General features: G+C 45.2%; 1 protein-coding gene across 2 annotated transcripts in view; it reads right to left on the bottom strand.

The window, feature by feature from the left end:
- Positions 1-1,118: 1,118 nt before the first annotated feature.
- The window catches only part of LOC143363221 (uncharacterized), a 327,991-nt gene continuing 310,052 nt past the window's right edge, over positions 1,119-19,057 (bottom strand). Inside the window, exon 29 of one of the 2 annotated variants that reach the window (XM_076803819.1) lies at positions 1,119-1,592. In XM_076803819.1, coding sequence (XP_076659934.1) covers positions 1,456-1,592 — 137 coding nt within the window. In that variant the 3' untranslated portion in view covers positions 1,119-1,455. The remainder of the gene's footprint in view (positions 1,593-19,057) is intronic. The other variant, XM_076803823.1, reaches the window with a different exon arrangement.

Below are 19,057 nucleotides of genomic sequence, written 5' to 3'. Positions count from 1 at the left end.
TTTAAACTTAAGTGAGTTAAAAAATAATGATACCAATCAGTACTTATCGTTGAATTTTATTTCGATGCAGTAAGTATCTGCCGTAATGTACCGGATATAATTTTGTTTTCTTAAACAAATTCCACTTGGTTTGAAATTTCAATGTGTAACGCGACGAGGAAACAATAAAGCGTCAAGACCCCTCGTCACCCCCCCCCCCCATGTAACAGAAGAATTGCGCCGAGGCAGCGCGGCCGGCGGTTCAAGGGGAACCGCGGGGTCTGGAACCTTCTAGACCCCTAGTAACGCGTTATTGATAAAGATAGCAACGAGTCCATATAAATATCGGTAGATTACCGCGGAGCAAGCACTCTTGCTGCACCTGTAGGAGAGGACGAGGTAAGACCACGGCCGCCTACAGGATGGGAGAGTACGAAGCAATGCTATCGGACGCCCAGCAGCAGAGCTGCACCTGTGAGAGAGGACGAGTAAGACCACGGCCGCCCACAGGATGGGAGAGTACGAAGCAATGCTATCGGACGCCCAGCAGCAGAGCTGCACCTGTGGGAGAGGACGAGTAAGACCACGGCCGCCCACAGGATGGGAGAGTACGAAGCAATGCTATCGGACGCCCAGCAGCCCAGGAGAGGACAGGAGTTGCACCTGGACGCCTCTCTGGATACATGGGAGAGGACGGCCATGAAGGCCGGCCGCCGGCCGAGAGGAAAGAACAGGGTAGCTTCCTGGCCGCCTGAGAGTAGGGACGCCTGGTTCCTCTGTGCGTTTCGGAGAGGACGGCCATGAAGGCCGGCCGCCGATCGGACATGAGAAAACAGGCGAAACCGCGTCGTCGTCGTATTCCCAGAGGGAGAGTACGGTTGAAATAAACCGGACGCCCGATGGTGGTATCGCGTATTATATAAAATCTTTTGCTATATTAATCGTTGCTAGCTTTGTCTCTCACTCTTTTGAAAGAATCTATTTTATAACAGAACCTATCACCTCATCCTTTGTACTAACGTGTTTGGAAAATATATCCTATGTCTCCAGATATTCCGACTCCTGTCATTCCGCAACCACCGCAATCCTTTACGTTACAAATGATATTTAACAACATTTTCTTAATATTAATCTAATAGTTAGTCTATAAATTAATTGACTAAGAATTTTCAATTGTTATTTTTAATATCATAACATTGTATTACATGTTGTTGTTCCAACGTTAAGTACTGGTACATTGTATGTGAATATGTATGTATAATATTAAGTATGCAATACATGCATTTTAAAATAAACAGTCTAACAAAATTATAATAATGTACATATGTGTACGTTCACTCGGCGACTTATGACAGTAACCATCGAATTATTTTGAAACACACAATCAGTAAGTATGGCACACAGTTTAATATTACACTAATTCGAACTTATTTGACTGAATGTGAATCGAAAATTGTATGCTTTAAGAAACTAATTTTATCTTCCCGAGAGGGATTCCTTAATTTTCTGATCGATCCAACGACGATAATAAGAAACACGAACGTAAACACCGGGCTTGTTGACTTTCCCACAATGTTGTCCCCAACTGGTAATTCCATATAAAGTGAAAGCACCTGTATAACATAGAATAGAATACACATTATTTAAGGGCATATTGCATTATAAATTAAAAATGGTCTATCCAAAGAAGATTTCACCGGAGTTAATGTTTTCTGAAATTTAATTGTTTAACCCTGGATAATTAACATAATATCCATAATAATAACTGAAACAATCGTATTTTATGATGTTGGATGATTCTTTTACAACGCGGATCACATTTGGTTCAAATGTTTCAATCAATGAAATCAACAACAAACAATAATTATAACATATTATATATTTATTAATAATTACAACATTGTTAATTATTTATTTGTAAAATACAGTAATGCTGTGTGGGGATCAATGACCATGATGTTGACATATAATCCCGAACAAAGGTGTTTAATATACTAGCTTTCAATTCTATAATTTATTAGATCATATTTTGCGAGCGTAGATGGAAAAGATCAGTAACTTCGACTTTTCTCACATCTGTCACCCCTGCTTGGTTAATTAAAACCGTACTAGGTAATTCTTTTTTACAGCGAGAGGTGTTTTCAGTGATATAGGAACTGTACAACTTGTTGGTAACAATAACTCTTACTTTAATTATATCGACTGTACAAAAAGATGTGGCTTAAATGAGGACTAGCTGAAGACTGACTAAAGACTAACTGAAGACTCACTGAAGACTAAAGACTCGCACGCAGAGATGGGTTTTTAAGGGATGTGAAATTGGTGGTGGAGGTGGTAAATAGTAGTGGGAGAAAATTGGGGGTGAGTGTTTAGAGGTTGTCCAGACGCTGTCTTAAATTGTTAATGTAATGGTGCCGGAAAGTCGCAGAAAAAATGGGACGAGTCCCGTCGCTTGGGTCTCAAAAGTCTTCGACTCTTAGGCTAATTTATTGCCTCTAGTCGGGTGGTCGAAGTGATTGGGACTCGGTGTCAAATTCGAGAGACACTTTCGTGGGTCTCGCATTGCGATGCGTCTCAACAAATATATTATATTATTTCCTCATATAAATTACATTTACACGTACATATATAATTAATATACTGTGACGTTGCAAATTTGGCGACGTCACTTCCCTGCCCATTGCGAGATATCGGAAGGACCGGGCCGCCGAATATCGCGTTAAACGACTGTTCGAAAGGTTAGGAAGCTCTCTCCGAGGAACTTTCGTATCGATCATAGATCGATTCCTGACGAATTTCACGCGCGCCGAGCACGGCCGAGTTTCAGGAATGTGCAAGACGCACCAACATGCCTTCCGACGACGTGGAAGGGCGCCTCGTTTCGTGGGACCATCCGTCGATAAAACCATGGCTATTACTGAGAAAAATCTTGTGCACCGGTCCTTTTGGAGGCGACGACATGGGACGAAGGCCCCTGTCGGACATCTGACACATCTTTTCGCGGTCCTGCCACCGCCTCATCCAGCCACTTGCAATGGGGTGAGGGTAGTGTAGGCGTCCCATGCCGCGAAGAGCGGCCATGATGATTTTTCGCATATGGTCCGGGGCCCGAGGACCAGTCGAGGACACGGTCCTGCATTCCTGGATTTTCGCGTGCGTAGCGCGCCCCATTAAGGGGGCCGGCAGGGTTTGAAATCCATATGCTTATGCATGGGTCAAAACCTTTTCAAACTATCGCTTCAATATTGCAATGAGCAGTTTAAAAGTGATCACTTGTGTTTGCTAAAAGTCCAATTTATGTCTGTATAGAGCCCAAATTTCGAATTTCTACCTCATCGCGGAGTAATTAACAATATTCGGCAGAAAATTCGAATTCTGAAGCAAGTATGACGTCACAAGATGGCTGTCGCTGAGAGATTCTCTTAATTTCGCGAGATTTAGTGTTCGTATAGAAAAAAGGGCTCTATACAGACATAGCGAAGACATGTACAAACACGGTGGTATGCATTTTTAATTGATTACTTACTTATTTAAGACGTAAAATGACTAGAAAAAAAGGCACAATTTTGCGGTTCAGGTTACTAGCGCCACGATCTCTCCGCGGCAAACACTGTACGTTGCGATAGAATACGGTCGATAATGCAGATCGATAGTACAGTTTTACGTATGTACGATATGTATGCTGCCGAATATTGTAAATTACTCCCCGATGAGGTGGAAATTCGAAATTTGGGCTCTGTACAGACATGTGTTGAACCTTTGGGAATGAAAATTGATCATTTATAAACTGCTCGGTGCAACATTGAAGCGATAGTTTGAAAAGGTTTCTGACCCTTGCACTTGTCGCTACGCGTCTCGTAACGTCAGGCTTGTTTCGTACGCCTCGCGACCGGCGGCATGCTGCCGAATATTGTAAATTACTCCCCGATGAGGTGGAAATTCGAAATTTGGGCTCTGTACAGACATGTATTGAACCTTTGGGAATCACAATTGACCATTTATAAACTGCTCATTGCAATATTGAAGCGATAGTTTGAAAAGGTTTCTGACCCTTGCACTTGCCGCTACGCGGCTCGTAACGTCAGGCTTGTTTCGTACGCCTCGCGGTCGGCGGCATGCTGCCGAATATTGTTAATTACTCCCCGATGAGGTGGAAATTCGAAATTTGGGCTCTGTACAGACATGTATTGAACCTTTGGGAATCACAATTGACCATTTATAAACTGCTCATTGCAATATTGAAGCGATAGTTTGAAAAGGTTTCTGACCCTTGCACTTGCCGCTACGCGGCTCGTAACGTCAGGCTTGTTTCGTACGCCTCGCGACCGGCGGCATGCTGTCGAATATTGTTAATTACTCCCCAATGAGGTGGAAATTCGAAATTTGGGCTCTGTACAGACACGTATTGAACCTTTGGGAATCACAATTGACCATTTATAAACTGCTCATAGCAATATTGAAGCGATAGTTTGAAAAGGTTTCTGACCCTTGCACTTGCCGCTACGTGGCTCGTAACGTCAGGCTTGTTTCGTACGCCTCGCGGTCGGCGGCATGCTGTCGAATATTGTTAATTACTCCCCAATGAGGTGGAAATTCGAAATTTGGGCTCTGTACAGACATGTATTGAACCTTTGGGAATCACAATTGACCATTTATAAACTGCTCATTGCAGTATTGAAGCGATAGTTTGAAAAGGTTTCTGACCCTTGCACTTGCCGCTACGCGGCTCGTAACGTCAGGCTTGTTTCGTACGCCTCGCGGCCGGCGGCATGCTGCCGAATATTGTAAATTACTCCCCGATGAGGTGGAATTTCGAAATTTGGGCTCTGTACAGACATGTATTGAACCTTTGGGAATGAAAATTGACCATTTATAAACTGCTCATAGCAATATTGAAGCGATAGTTTGAAAAGGTTTCTGACCCTTGCACTTGCCGCTACGCGGCTCGTAACGTCAGGCTTGTTTCGTACGCCTCGCGACCGGCGGCATGCTGTCGAATATTGTTAATTACTCCCCAATGAGGTGGAAATTCGAAATTTGGGCTCTGTACAGACACGTATTGAACCTTTGGGAATCACAATTGACCATTTATAAACTGCTCATAGCAATATTGAAGCGATAGTTTGAAAAGGTTTCTGACCCTTGCACTTGCCGCTACGCGGCTCGTAACGTCAGGCTTGTTTCGTACACCTCGCGACCGGCGGCATGCTGCCGAATATTGTTAATTACTCCCCGATGAGGTGGAAATTCGAAATTTGGGCTCTGTACAGACATGTATTGAACCTTTGGGAATCACAATTGACCATTTATAAACTGCTCATTGCAATATTGAAGCGATAGTTTGAAAAGGTTTCTGACCCTTGCACTTGCCGCTACGCGGCTCGTAACGTCAGGCTTGTTTCGTACGCCTCGCGACCGGCGGCATGCTGTCGAATATTGTTAATTACTCCCCAATGAGGTGGAAATTCGAAATTTGGGCTCTGTACAGACACGTATTGAACCTTTGGGAATCACAATTGACCATTTATAAACTGCTCATTGCAATATTGAAGCGATAGTTTGAAAAGGTTTCTGACCCTTGCACTTGCCGCTACGCGGCTCGTAACGTCAGGCTTGTTTCGTACGCCTCGCGACCGGCGGCATGCTGTCGAATATTGTTAATTACTCCCCAATGAGGTGGAAATTCGAAATTTGGGCTCTGTACAGACACGTATTGAACCTTTGGGAATCACAATTGACCATTTATAAACTGCTCATAGCAATATTGAAGCGATAGTTTGAAAAGGTTTCTGACCCTTGCACTTGCCGCTACGCGGCTCGTAACGTCAGGCTTGTTTCGTACACCTCGCGACCGGCGGCATGCTGCCGAATATTGTTAATTACTCCCCGATGAGGTGGAAATTCGAAATTTGGGCTCTGTACAGACATGTATTGAACCTTTGGGAATCACAATTGACCATTTATAAACTGCTCATTGCAATATTGAAGCGATAGTTTGAAAAGGTTTCTGACCCTTGCACTTGCCGCTACGCGGCTCGTAACGTCAGGCTTGTTTCGTACGCCTCGCGACCGGCGGCATGCTGTCGAATATTGTTAATTACTCCCCAATGAGGTGGAAATTCGAAATTTGGGCTCTGTACAGACACGTATTGAACCTTTGGGAATCACAATTGACCATTTATAAACTGCTCATTGCAATATTGAAGCGATAGTTTGAAAAGGTTTCTGACCCTTGCACTTGCCGCTACGCGGCTCGTAACGTCAGGCTTGTTTCGTACGCCTCGCGACCGGCGGCATGCTGTCGAATATTGTTAATTACTCCCCAATGAGGTGGAAATTCGAAATTTGGGCTCTGTACAGACACGTATTGAACCTTTGGGAATCACAATTGACCATTTATAAACTGCTCATAGCAATATTGAAGCGATAGTTTGAAAAGGTTTCTGACCCTTGCACTTGCCGCTACGTGGCTCGTAACGTCAGGCTTGTTTCGTACGCCTCGCGGTCGGCGGCATGCTGTCGAATATTGTTAATTACTCCCCAATGAGGTGGAAATTCGAAATTTGGGCTCTGTACAGACATGTATTGAACCTTTGGGAATCACAATTGACCATTTATAAACTGCTCATTGCAGTATTGAAGCGATAGTTTGAAAAGGTTTCTGACCCTTGCACTTGCCGCTACGCGGCTCGTAACGTCAGGCTTGTTTCGTACGCCTCGCGGCCGGCGGCATGCTGCCGAATATTGTAAATTACTCCCCGATGAGGTGGAATTTCGAAATTTGGGCTCTGTACAGACATGTATTGAACCTTTGGGAATGAAAATTGACCATTTATAAACTGCTCATAGCAATATTGAAGCGATAGTTTGAAAAGGTTTCTGACCCTTGCACTTGCCGCTACGCGGCTCGTAACGTCAGGCTTGTTTCGTACGCCTCGCGACCGGCGGCATGCTGTCGAATATTGTTAATTACTCCCCAATGAGGTGGAAATTCGAAATTTGGGCTCTGTACAGACACGTATTGAACCTTTGGGAATCACAATTGACCATTTATAAACTGCTCATAGCAATATTGAAGCGATAGTTTGAAAAGGTTTCTGACCCTTGCACTTGCCGCTACGCGGCTCGTAACGTCAGGCTTGTTTCGTACACCTCGCGACCGGCGGCATGCTGCCGAATATTGTTAATTACTCCCCGATGAGGTGGAAATTCGAAATTTGGGCTCTGTACAGACATGTATTGAACCTTTGGGAATCACAATTGACCATTTATAAACTGCTCATTGCAATATTGAAGCGATAGTTTGAAAAGGTTTCTGACCCTTGCACTTGCCGCTACGCGGCTCGTAACGTCAGGCTTGTTTCGTACGCCTCGCGACCGGCGGCATGCTGTCGAATATTGTTAATTACTCCCCAATGAGGTGGAAATTCGAAATTTGGGCTCTGTACAGACACGTATTGAACCTTTGGGAATCACAATTGACCATTTATAAACTGCTCATAGCAATATTGAAGCGATAGTTTGAAAAGGTTTCTGACCCTTGCACTTGCCGCTACGTGGCTCGTAACGTCAGGCTTGTTTCGTACGCCTCGCGGTCGGCGGCATGCTGTCGAATATTGTTAATTACTCCCCAATGAGGTGGAAATTCGAAATTTGGGCTCTGTACAGACATGTATTGAACCTTTGGGAATCACAATTGACCATTTATAAACTGCTCATTGCAGTATTGAAGCGATAGTTTGAAAAGGTTTCTGACCCTTGCACTTGCCGCTACGCGGCTCGTAACGTCAGGCTTGTTTCGTACGCCTCGCGGCCGGCGGCATGCTGCCGAATATTGTAAATTACTCCCCGATGAGGTGGAATTTCGAAATTTGGGCTCTGTACAGACATGTATTGAACCTTTGGGAATGAAAATTGACCATTTATAAACTGCTCATAGCAATATTGAAGCGATAGTTTGAAAAGGTTTCTGACCCTTGCACTTGCCGCTACGCGGCTCGTAACGTCAGGCTTGTTTCGTACGCCTCGCGACCGGCGGCATGCTGTCGAATATTGTTAATTACTCCCCAATGAGGTGGAAATTCGAAATTTGGGCTCTGTACAGACACGTATTGAACCTTTGGGAATCACAATTGACCATTTATAAACTGCTCATAGCAATATTGAAGCGATAGTTTGAAAAGGTTTCTGACCCTTGCACTTGCCGCTACGTGGCTCGTAACGTCAGGCTTGTTTCGTACGCCTCGCGACCGGCGGCATGCTGCCGAATATTGTTAATTACTCCCCGATGAGGTGGAAATTCGAAATTTGGGCTCTGTACAGACATGTATTGAACCTTTGGGAATCACAATTGACCATTTATAAACTGCTCATAGCAATATTGAAGCGATAGTTTGAAAAGGTTTCTGACCCTTGCACTTGCCGCTACGCGGCTCGTAACGTCAGGCTTGTTTCGTACGCCTCGCGACCGGCGGCATGCTGCCGAATATTGTAAATTACTCCCCGATGAGGTGGAAATTCGAAATTTGGGCTCTGTACAGACATGTATTGAACCTTTGGGAATGAAAACTGACCATTTATAAACTGCTCATAGCAATATTGAAGCGATAGTTTGAAAAGGTTTCTGACCCTTGCACTTGCCGCTACGCGGCTCGTAACGTCAGGCTTGTTTCGTACGCCTCGCGACCGGCGGCATGCTGCCGAATATTGTAAATTACTCCCCGATGAGGTGGAAATTCGAAATTTGGGCTCTGTACAGACATGTATTGAACCTTTGGGAATCACAATTGACCATTTATAAACTGCTCATTGCAATATTGAAGCGATAGTTTGAAAAGGTTTCTGACCCTTGCACTTGCCGCTACGCGGCTCGTAACGTCAGGCTTGTTTCGTACGCCTCGCGACCGGCGGCATGCTGTCGAATATTGTTAATTACTCCCCAATGAGGTGGAAATTCGAAATTTGGGCTCTGTACAGACATGTATTGAACCTTTGGGAATCACAATTGACCATTTATAAACTGCTCATTGCAATATTGAAGCGATAGTTTGAAAAGGTTTCTGACCCTTGCACTTGCCGCTACGCGGCTCGTAACGTCAGGCTTGTTTCGTACGCCTCGCGGCCGGCGGCATGCTGCCGAATATTGTTAATTACTCCCCGATGAGGTGGAAATTCGAAATTTGGGCTCTGTACAGACATGTATTGAACCTTTGGGAATCATAATTGACCATTTATAAACTGCTCATTGCAATATTGAAGCGATAGTTTGAAAAGGTTTCTGACCCTTGCACTTGCCGCTACGCGGCTCGTAACGTCAGGCTTGTTTCGTACGCCTCGCGACCGGCGGCATGCTGCCGAATATTGTAAATTACTCCCCGATGAGGTGGAAATTCGAAATTTGGGCTCTGTACAGACATGTATTGAACCTTTGGGAATGAAAATTGACCATTTATAAACTGCTCATAGCAATATTGAAGCGATAGTTTGAAAAGGTTTCTGACCCTTGCACTTGCCGCTACGCGGCTCGTAACGTCAGGCTTGTTTCGTACGCCTCGCGGCCGGCGGCATGCTGCCGAATATTGTTAATTACTCCCCGATGAGGTGGAAATTCGAAATTTGGGCTCTGTACAGACATGTATTGAACCTTTGGGAATCACAATTGACCATTTATAAACTGCTCATTGCAATATTGAAGCGATAGTTTGAAAAGGTTTCTGACCCTTGCACTTGCCGCTACGCGGCTCGTAACGTCAGGCTTGTTTCGTACGCCTCGCGACCGGCGGCATGCTGTCGAATATTGTTAATTACTCCCCAATGAGGTGGAAATTCGAAATTTGGGCTCTGTACAGACACGTATTGAACCTTTGGGAATCACAATTGACCATTTATAAACTGCTCATAGCAATATTGAAGCGATAGTTTGAAAAGGTTTCTGACCCTTGCACTTGCCGCTACGCGGCTCGTAACGTCAGGCTTGTTTCGTACACCTCGCGACCGGCGGCATGCTGCCGAATATTGTTAATTACTCCCCGATGAGGTGGAAATTCGAAATTTGGGCTCTGTACAGACATGTGTTGAACCTTTGGGAATGAAAATTGATCATTTATAAACTGCTCGGTGCAACATTGAAGCGATAGTTTGAAAAGGTTTCTGACCCTTGCACTTGTCGCTACGCGTCTCGTAACGTCAGGCTTGTTTCGTACGCCTCGCGACCGGCGGCATGCTGCCGAATATTGTAAATTACTCCCCGATGAGGTGGAAATTCGAAATTTGGGCTCTGTACAGACATGTATTGAACCTTTGGGAATCACAATTGACCATTTATAAACTGCTCATTGCAATATTGAAGCGATAGTTTGAAAAGGTTTCTGACCCTTGCACTTGCCGCTACGCGGCTCGTAACGTCAGGCTTGTTTCGTACGCCTCGCGGTCGGCGGCATGCTGCCGAATATTGTTAATTACTCCCCGATGAGGTGGAAATTCGAAATTTGGGCTCTGTACAGACATGTATTGAACCTTTGGGAATCACAATTGACCATTTATAAACTGCTCATTGCAATATTGAAGCGATAGTTTGAAAAGGTTTCTGACCCTTGCACTTGCCGCTACGCGGCTCGTAACGTCAGGCTTGTTTCGTACGCCTCGCGACCGGCGGCATGCTGTCGAATATTGTTAATTACTCCCCAATGAGGTGGAAATTCGAAATTTGGGCTCTGTACAGACACGTATTGAACCTTTGGGAATCACAATTGACCATTTATAAACTGCTCATAGCAATATTGAAGCGATAGTTTGAAAAGGTTTCTGACCCTTGCACTTGCCGCTACGTGGCTCGTAACGTCAGGCTTGTTTCGTACGCCTCGCGGTCGGCGGCATGCTGTCGAATATTGTTAATTACTCCCCAATGAGGTGGAAATTCGAAATTTGGGCTCTGTACAGACATGTATTGAACCTTTGGGAATCACAATTGACCATTTATAAACTGCTCATTGCAGTATTGAAGCGATAGTTTGAAAAGGTTTCTGACCCTTGCACTTGCCGCTACGCGGCTCGTAACGTCAGGCTTGTTTCGTACGCCTCGCGGCCGGCGGCATGCTGCCGAATATTGTAAATTACTCCCCGATGAGGTGGAATTTCGAAATTTGGGCTCTGTACAGACATGTATTGAACCTTTGGGAATGAAAATTGACCATTTATAAACTGCTCATAGCAATATTGAAGCGATAGTTTGAAAAGGTTTCTGACCCTTGCACTTGCCGCTACGCGGCTCGTAACGTCAGGCTTGTTTCGTACGCCTCGCGACCGGCGGCATGCTGTCGAATATTGTTAATTACTCCCCAATGAGGTGGAAATTCGAAATTTGGGCTCTGTACAGACACGTATTGAACCTTTGGGAATCACAATTGACCATTTATAAACTGCTCATAGCAATATTGAAGCGATAGTTTGAAAAGGTTTCTGACCCTTGCACTTGCCGCTACGCGGCTCGTAACGTCAGGCTTGTTTCGTACACCTCGCGACCGGCGGCATGCTGCCGAATATTGTTAATTACTCCCCGATGAGGTGGAAATTCGAAATTTGGGCTCTGTACAGACATGTATTGAACCTTTGGGAATCACAATTGACCATTTATAAACTGCTCATTGCAATATTGAAGCGATAGTTTGAAAAGGTTTCTGACCCTTGCACTTGCCGCTACGCGGCTCGTAACGTCAGGCTTGTTTCGTACGCCTCGCGACCGGCGGCATGCTGTCGAATATTGTTAATTACTCCCCAATGAGGTGGAAATTCGAAATTTGGGCTCTGTACAGACACGTATTGAACCTTTGGGAATCACAATTGACCATTTATAAACTGCTCATTGCAATATTGAAGCGATAGTTTGAAAAGGTTTCTGACCCTTGCACTTGCCGCTACGCGGCTCGTAACGTCAGGCTTGTTTCGTACGCCTCGCGACCGGCGGCATGCTGTCGAATATTGTTAATTACTCCCCAATGAGGTGGAAATTCGAAATTTGGGCTCTGTACAGACACGTATTGAACCTTTGGGAATCACAATTGACCATTTATAAACTGCTCATAGCAATATTGAAGCGATAGTTTGAAAAGGTTTCTGACCCTTGCACTTGCCGCTACGCGGCTCGTAACGTCAGGCTTGTTTCGTACACCTCGCGACCGGCGGCATGCTGCCGAATATTGTTAATTACTCCCCGATGAGGTGGAAATTCGAAATTTGGGCTCTGTACAGACATGTATTGAACCTTTGGGAATCACAATTGACCATTTATAAACTGCTCATTGCAATATTGAAGCGATAGTTTGAAAAGGTTTCTGACCCTTGCACTTGCCGCTACGCGGCTCGTAACGTCAGGCTTGTTTCGTACGCCTCGCGACCGGCGGCATGCTGTCGAATATTGTTAATTACTCCCCAATGAGGTGGAAATTCGAAATTTGGGCTCTGTACAGACACGTATTGAACCTTTGGGAATCACAATTGACCATTTATAAACTGCTCATTGCAATATTGAAGCGATAGTTTGAAAAGGTTTCTGACCCTTGCACTTGCCGCTACGCGGCTCGTAACGTCAGGCTTGTTTCGTACGCCTCGCGGCCGGCGGCATGCTGCCGAATATTGTAAATTACTCCCCGATGAGGTGGAATTTCGAAATTTGGGCTCTGTACAGACATGTATTGAACCTTTGGGAATGAAAATTGACCATTTATAAACTGCTCATAGCAATATTGAAGCGATAGTTTGAAAAGGTTTCTGACCCTTGCACTTGCCGCTACGCGGCTCGTAACGTCAGGCTTGTTTCGTACGCCTCGCGACCGGCGGCATGCTGTCGAATATTGTTAATTACTCCCCAATGAGGTGGAAATTCGAAATTTGGGCTCTGTACAGACACGTATTGAACCTTTGGGAATCACAATTGACCATTTATAAACTGCTCATAGCAATATTGAAGCGATAGTTTGAAAAGGTTTCTGACCCTTGCACTTGCCGCTACGCGGCTCGTAACGTCAGGCTTGTTTCGTACACCTCGCGACCGGCGGCATGCTGCCGAATATTGTTAATTACTCCCCGATGAGGTGGAAATTCGAAATTTGGGCTCTGTACAGACATGTATTGAACCTTTGGGAATCACAATTGACCATTTATAAACTGCTCATTGCAATATTGAAGCGATAGTTTGAAAAGGTTTCTGACCCTTGCACTTGCCGCTACGCGGCTCGTAACGTCAGGCTTGTTTCGTACGCCTCGCGACCGGCGGCATGCTGTCGAATATTGTTAATTACTCCCCAATGAGGTGGAAATTCGAAATTTGGGCTCTGTACAGACACGTATTGAACCTTTGGGAATCACAATTGACCATTTATAAACTGCTCATTGCAATATTGAAGCGATAGTTTGAAAAGGTTTCTGACCCTTGCACTTGCCGCTACGCGGCTCGTAACGTCAGGCTTGTTTCGTACGCCTCGCGACCGGCGGCATGCTGTCGAATATTGTTAATTACTCCCCAATGAGGTGGAAATTCGAAATTTGGGCTCTGTACAGACACGTATTGAACCTTTGGGAATCACAATTGACCATTTATAAACTGCTCATAGCAATATTGAAGCGATAGTTTGAAAAGGTTTCTGACCCTTGCACTTGCCGCTACGCGGCTCGTAACGTCAGGCTTGTTTCGTACGCCTCGCGACCGGCGGCATGCTGTCGAATATTGTTAATTACTCCCCAATGAGGTGGAAATTCGAAATTTGGGCTCTGTACAGACACGTATTGAACCTTTGGGAATCACAATTGACCATTTATAAACTGCTCATTGCAATATTGAAGCGATAGTTTGAAAAGGTTTCTGACCCTTGCACTTGCCGCTACGCGGCTCGTAACGTCAGGCTTGTTTCGTACGCCTCGCGACCGGCGGCATGCTGTCGAATATTGTTAATTACTCCCCAATGAGGTGGAAATTCGAAATTTGGGCTCTGTACAGACACGTATTGAACCTTTGGGAATCACAATTGACCATTTATAAACTGCTCATAGCAATATTGAAGCGATAGTTTGAAAAGGTTTCTGACCCTTGCACTTGCCGCTACGCGGCTCGTAACGTCAGGCTTGTTTCGTACACCTCGCGACCGGCGGCATGCTGCCGAATATTGTTAATTACTCCCCGATGAGGTGGAAATTCGAAATTTGGGCTCTGTACAGACATGTATTGAACCTTTGGGAATCACAATTGACCATTTATAAACTGCTCATTGCAATATTGAAGCGATAGTTTGAAAAGGTTTCTGACCCTTGCACTTGCCGCTACGCGGCTCGTAACGTCAGGCTTGTTTCGTACGCCTCGCGACCGGCGGCATGCTGTCGAATATTGTTAATTACTCCCCAATGAGGTGGAAATTCGAAATTTGGGCTCTGTACAGACACGTATTGAACCTTTGGGAATCACAATTGACCATTTATAAACTGCTCATAGCAATATTGAAGCGATAGTTTGAAAAGGTTTCTGACCCTTGCACTTGCCGCTACGTGGCTCGTAACGTCAGGCTTGTTTCGTACGCCTCGCGGTCGGCGGCATGCTGTCGAATATTGTTAATTACTCCCCAATGAGGTGGAAATTCGAAATTTGGGCTCTGTACAGACATGTATTGAACCTTTGGGAATCACAATTGACCATTTATAAACTGCTCATTGCAGTATTGAAGCGATAGTTTGAAAAGGTTTCTGACCCTTGCACTTGCCGCTACGCGGCTCGTAACGTCAGGCTTGTTTCGTACGCCTCGCGGCCGGCGGCATGCTGCCGAATATTGTAAATTACTCCCCGATGAGGTGGAATTTCGAAATTTGGGCTCTGTACAGACATGTATTGAACCTTTGGGAATGAAAATTGACCATTTATAAACTGCTCATAGCAATATTGAAGCGATAGTTTGAAAAGGTTTCTGACCCTTGCACTTGCCGCTACGCGGCTCGTAACGTCAGGCTTGTTTCGTACGCCTCGCGACCGGCGGCATGCTGTCGAATATTGTTAATTACTCCCCAATGAGGTGGAAATTCGAAATTTGGGCTCTGTACAGACACGTATTGAACCTTTGGGAATCACAATTGACCATTTATAAACTGCTCATAGCAATATTGAAGCGATAGTTTGAAAAGGTTTCTGACCCTTGCACTTGCCGCTACGTGGCTCGTAACGTCAGGCTTGTTTCGTACGCCTCGCGACCGGCGGCATGCTGCCGAATATTGTTAATTACTCCCCGATGAGGTGGAAATTCGAAATTTGGGCTCTGTACAGACATGTATTGAACCTTTGGGAATCACAATTGACCATTTATAAACTGCTCATAGCAATATTGAAGCGATAGTTTGAAAAGGTTTCTGACCCTTGCACTTGCCGCTACGCGGCTCGTAACGTCAGGCTTGTTTCGTACGCCTCGCGACCGGCGGCATGCTGCCGAATATTGTAAATTACTCCCCGATGAGGTGGAAATTCGAAATTTGGGCTCTGTACAGACATGTATTGAACCTTTGGGAATGAAAACTGACCATTTATAAACTGCTCATAGCAATATTGAAGCGATAGTTTGAAAAGGTTTCTGACCCTTGCACTTGCCGCTACGCGGCTCGTAACGTCAGGCTTGTTTCGTACGCCTCGCGACCGGCGGCATGCTGCCGAATATTGTAAATTACTCCCCGATGAGGTGGAAATTCGAAATTTGGGCTCTGTACAGACATGTATTGAACCTTTGGGAATCACAATTGACCATTTATAAACTGCTCATTGCAATATTGAAGCGATAGTTTGAAAAGGTTTCTGACCCTTGCACTTGCCGCTACGCGGCTCGTAACGTCAGGCTTGTTTCGTACGCCTCGCGACCGGCGGCATGCTGTCGAATATTGTTAATTACTCCCCAATGAGGTGGAAATTCGAAATTTGGGCTCTGTACAGACATGTATTGAACCTTTGGGAATCACAATTGACCATTTATAAACTGCTCATTGCAATATTGAAGCGATAGTTTGAAAAGGTTTCTGACCCTTGCACTTGCCGCTACGCGGCTCGTAACGTCAGGCTTGTTTCGTACGCCTCGCGGCCGGCGGCATGCTGCCGAATATTGTTAATTACTCCCCGATGAGGTGGAAATTCGAAATTTGGGCTCTGTACAGACATGTATTGAACCTTTGGGAATCATAATTGACCATTTATAAACTGCTCATTGCAATATTGAAGCGATAGTTTGAAAAGGTTTCTGACCCTTGCACTTGCCGCTACGCGGCTCGTAACGTCAGGCTTGTTTCGTACGCCTCGCGACCGGCGGCATGCTGCCGAATATTGTAAATTACTCCCCGATGAGGTGGAAATTCGAAATTTGGGCTCTGTACAGACATGTATTGAACCTTTGGGAATGAAAATTGACCATTTATAAACTGCTCATAGCAATATTGAAGCGATAGTTTGAAAAGGTTTCTGACCCTTGCACTTGCCGCTACGCGGCTCGTAACGTCAGGCTTGTTTCGTACGCCTCGCGGCCGGCGGCATGCTGCCGAATATTGTTAATTACTCCCCGATGAGGTGGAAATTCGAAATTTGGGCTCTGTACAGACATGTATTGAACCTTTGGGAATCACAATTGACCATTTATAAACTGCTCATTGCAATATTGAAGCGATAGTTTGAAAAGGTTTCTGACCCTTGCACTTGCCGCTACGCGGCTCGTAACGTCAGGCTTGTTTCGTACGCCTCGCGACCGGCGGCATGCTGTCGAATATTGTTAATTACTCCCCAATGAGGTGGAAATTCGAAATTTGGGCTCTGTACAGACACGTATTGAACCTTTGGGAATCACAATTGACCATTTATAAACTGCTCATAGCAATATTGAAGCGATAGTTTGAAAAGGTTTCTGACCCTTGCACTTGCCGCTACGCGGCTCGTAACGTCAGGCTTGTTTCGTACACCTCGCGACCGGCGGCATGCTGCCGAATATTGTTAATTACTCCCCGATGAGGTGGAAATTCGAAATTTGGGCTCTGTACAGACATGTATTGAACCTTTGGGAATCACAATTGACCATTTATAAACTGCTCATTGCAATATTGAAGCGATAGTTTGAAAAGGTTTCTGACCCTTGCACTTGCCGCTACGCGGCTCGTAACGTCAGGCTTGTTTCGTACGCCTCGCGACCGGCGGCATGCTGTCGAATATTGTTAATTACTCCCCAATGAGGTGGAAATTCGAAATTTGGGCTCTGTACAGACACGTATTGAACCTTTGGGAATCACAATTGACCATTTATAAACTGCTCATAGCAATATTGAAGCGATAGTTTGAAAAGGTTTCTGACCCTTGCACTTGCCGCTACGTGGCTCGTAACGTCAGGCTTGTTTCGTACGCCTCGCGACCGGCGGCATGCTGTCGAATATTGTTAATTACTCCCCAATGAGGTGGAAATTCGAAATTTGGGCTCTGTACAGACATGTATTGAACCTTTGGGAATCACAATTGACCATTTATAAACTGCTCATTGCAATATTGAAGCGATAGTTTGAAAAGGTTTCTGACCCTTGCACTTGCCGCTACGCGGCTCGTAACGTCAGGCTTGTTTCGTACGCCTCGCGGCCGGCGGCATGCTGCCGAATATTGTAAATTACTCCCCGATGAGGTGGAAATTCGAAATTTGGGCTCTGTACAGACATGTATTGAACCTTTGGGAATGAAAATTGACCATTTATAAACTGCTCATTGCAATATTGAAGCGATAGTTTGAAAAGGTTTCTGACCCTTGCACTTGCCGCTACGCGGCTCGTAACGTCAGGCTTGTTTCGTACGCCTCGCGGCCGGCGGCATGCTGCCGAATATTGTTAATTACTCCCCGATGAGGTGGAAATTCGAAATTTGGGCTCTGTACAGACATGTATTGAACCTTTGGGAATGAAAATTGACCATTTATAAACTGCTCATTGCAATATTGAAGCGATAGTTTGAAAAGGTTTCTGACCCTTGCACTTGCCGCTACGCGGCTCGTAACGTCAGGCTTGTTTCGTACGCCTCGCGGCCGGCGGCATGCTGCCGAATATTGTTAATTACTCCCCACTGAGGTGGAAATTCGAAATTTGGGCTCTGTACAGACACGTATTGAACCTTTGGGAATCACAATTGACCATTTATAAACTGCTCATAGCAATATTGAAGCGATAGTTTGAAAAGGTTTCTGACCCTTGCACTTGCCGCTACGTGGCTCGTAACGTCAGGCTTGTTTCGTACGCCTCGCGACCGGCGGCATGCTGCCGAATATTGTTAATTACTCCCCGATGAGGTTGAAATTCGAAATTTGGGCTCTGTACAGACATGTATTGAACCTTTGGGAATCACAATTGACCATTTATAAACTGCTCATAGCAATATTGAAGCGATAGTTTGAAAAGGTTTCTGACCCTTGCACTTGCCGCTACGCGGCTCGTAACGTCAGGCTTGTTTCGTACGCCTCGCGACCGGCGGCATGCTGCCGAATATTGTAAATTACTCCCCGATGAGGTGGAAATTCGAAATTTGGGCTCTGTACAGACATGTATTGAACCTTTGGGAATGAAAATTGACCATTTATAAACTGCTCATAGCAATATTGAAGCGATAGTTTGAAAAGGTTTCTGACCCTTGCACTTGCCGCTACGCGGCTCGTAACGTCAGGCTTGTTTCGTACGCCTCGCGACCGGCGGCATGCTGCCGAATATTGTAAATTACTCCCCGATGAGGTGGAAATTCGAAATTTGGGCTCTGTACAGACATGTATTGAACCTTTGGGAATCACAATTGACCATTTATAAACTGCTCATTGCAATATTGAAGCGATAGTTTGAAAAGGTTTCTGACCCTTGCACTTGCCGCTACGCGGCTCGTAACGTCAGGCTTGTTTCGTACGCCTCGCGAGCGGCGGCATGCTGTCGAATATTGTTAATTACTCCCCAATGAGGTGGAAATTCGAAATTTGGGCTCTGTACAGACATGTATTGAACCTTTGGGAATCACAATTGACCATTTTTAAAGTGCTCATTGCAATATTGAAGCGATAGTTTG

This window comes from Halictus rubicundus, unplaced genomic scaffold (assembly GCF_050948215.1).
Source record: "Halictus rubicundus isolate RS-2024b unplaced genomic scaffold, iyHalRubi1_principal scaffold0028, whole genome shotgun sequence".
Lineage (NCBI taxonomy): Eukaryota > Metazoa > Arthropoda > Insecta > Hymenoptera > Halictidae > Halictus > Halictus rubicundus.
Note: the sequence above shows the minus strand (reverse complement) of the source record. Positions and strands in the feature narration are given on the sequence as shown.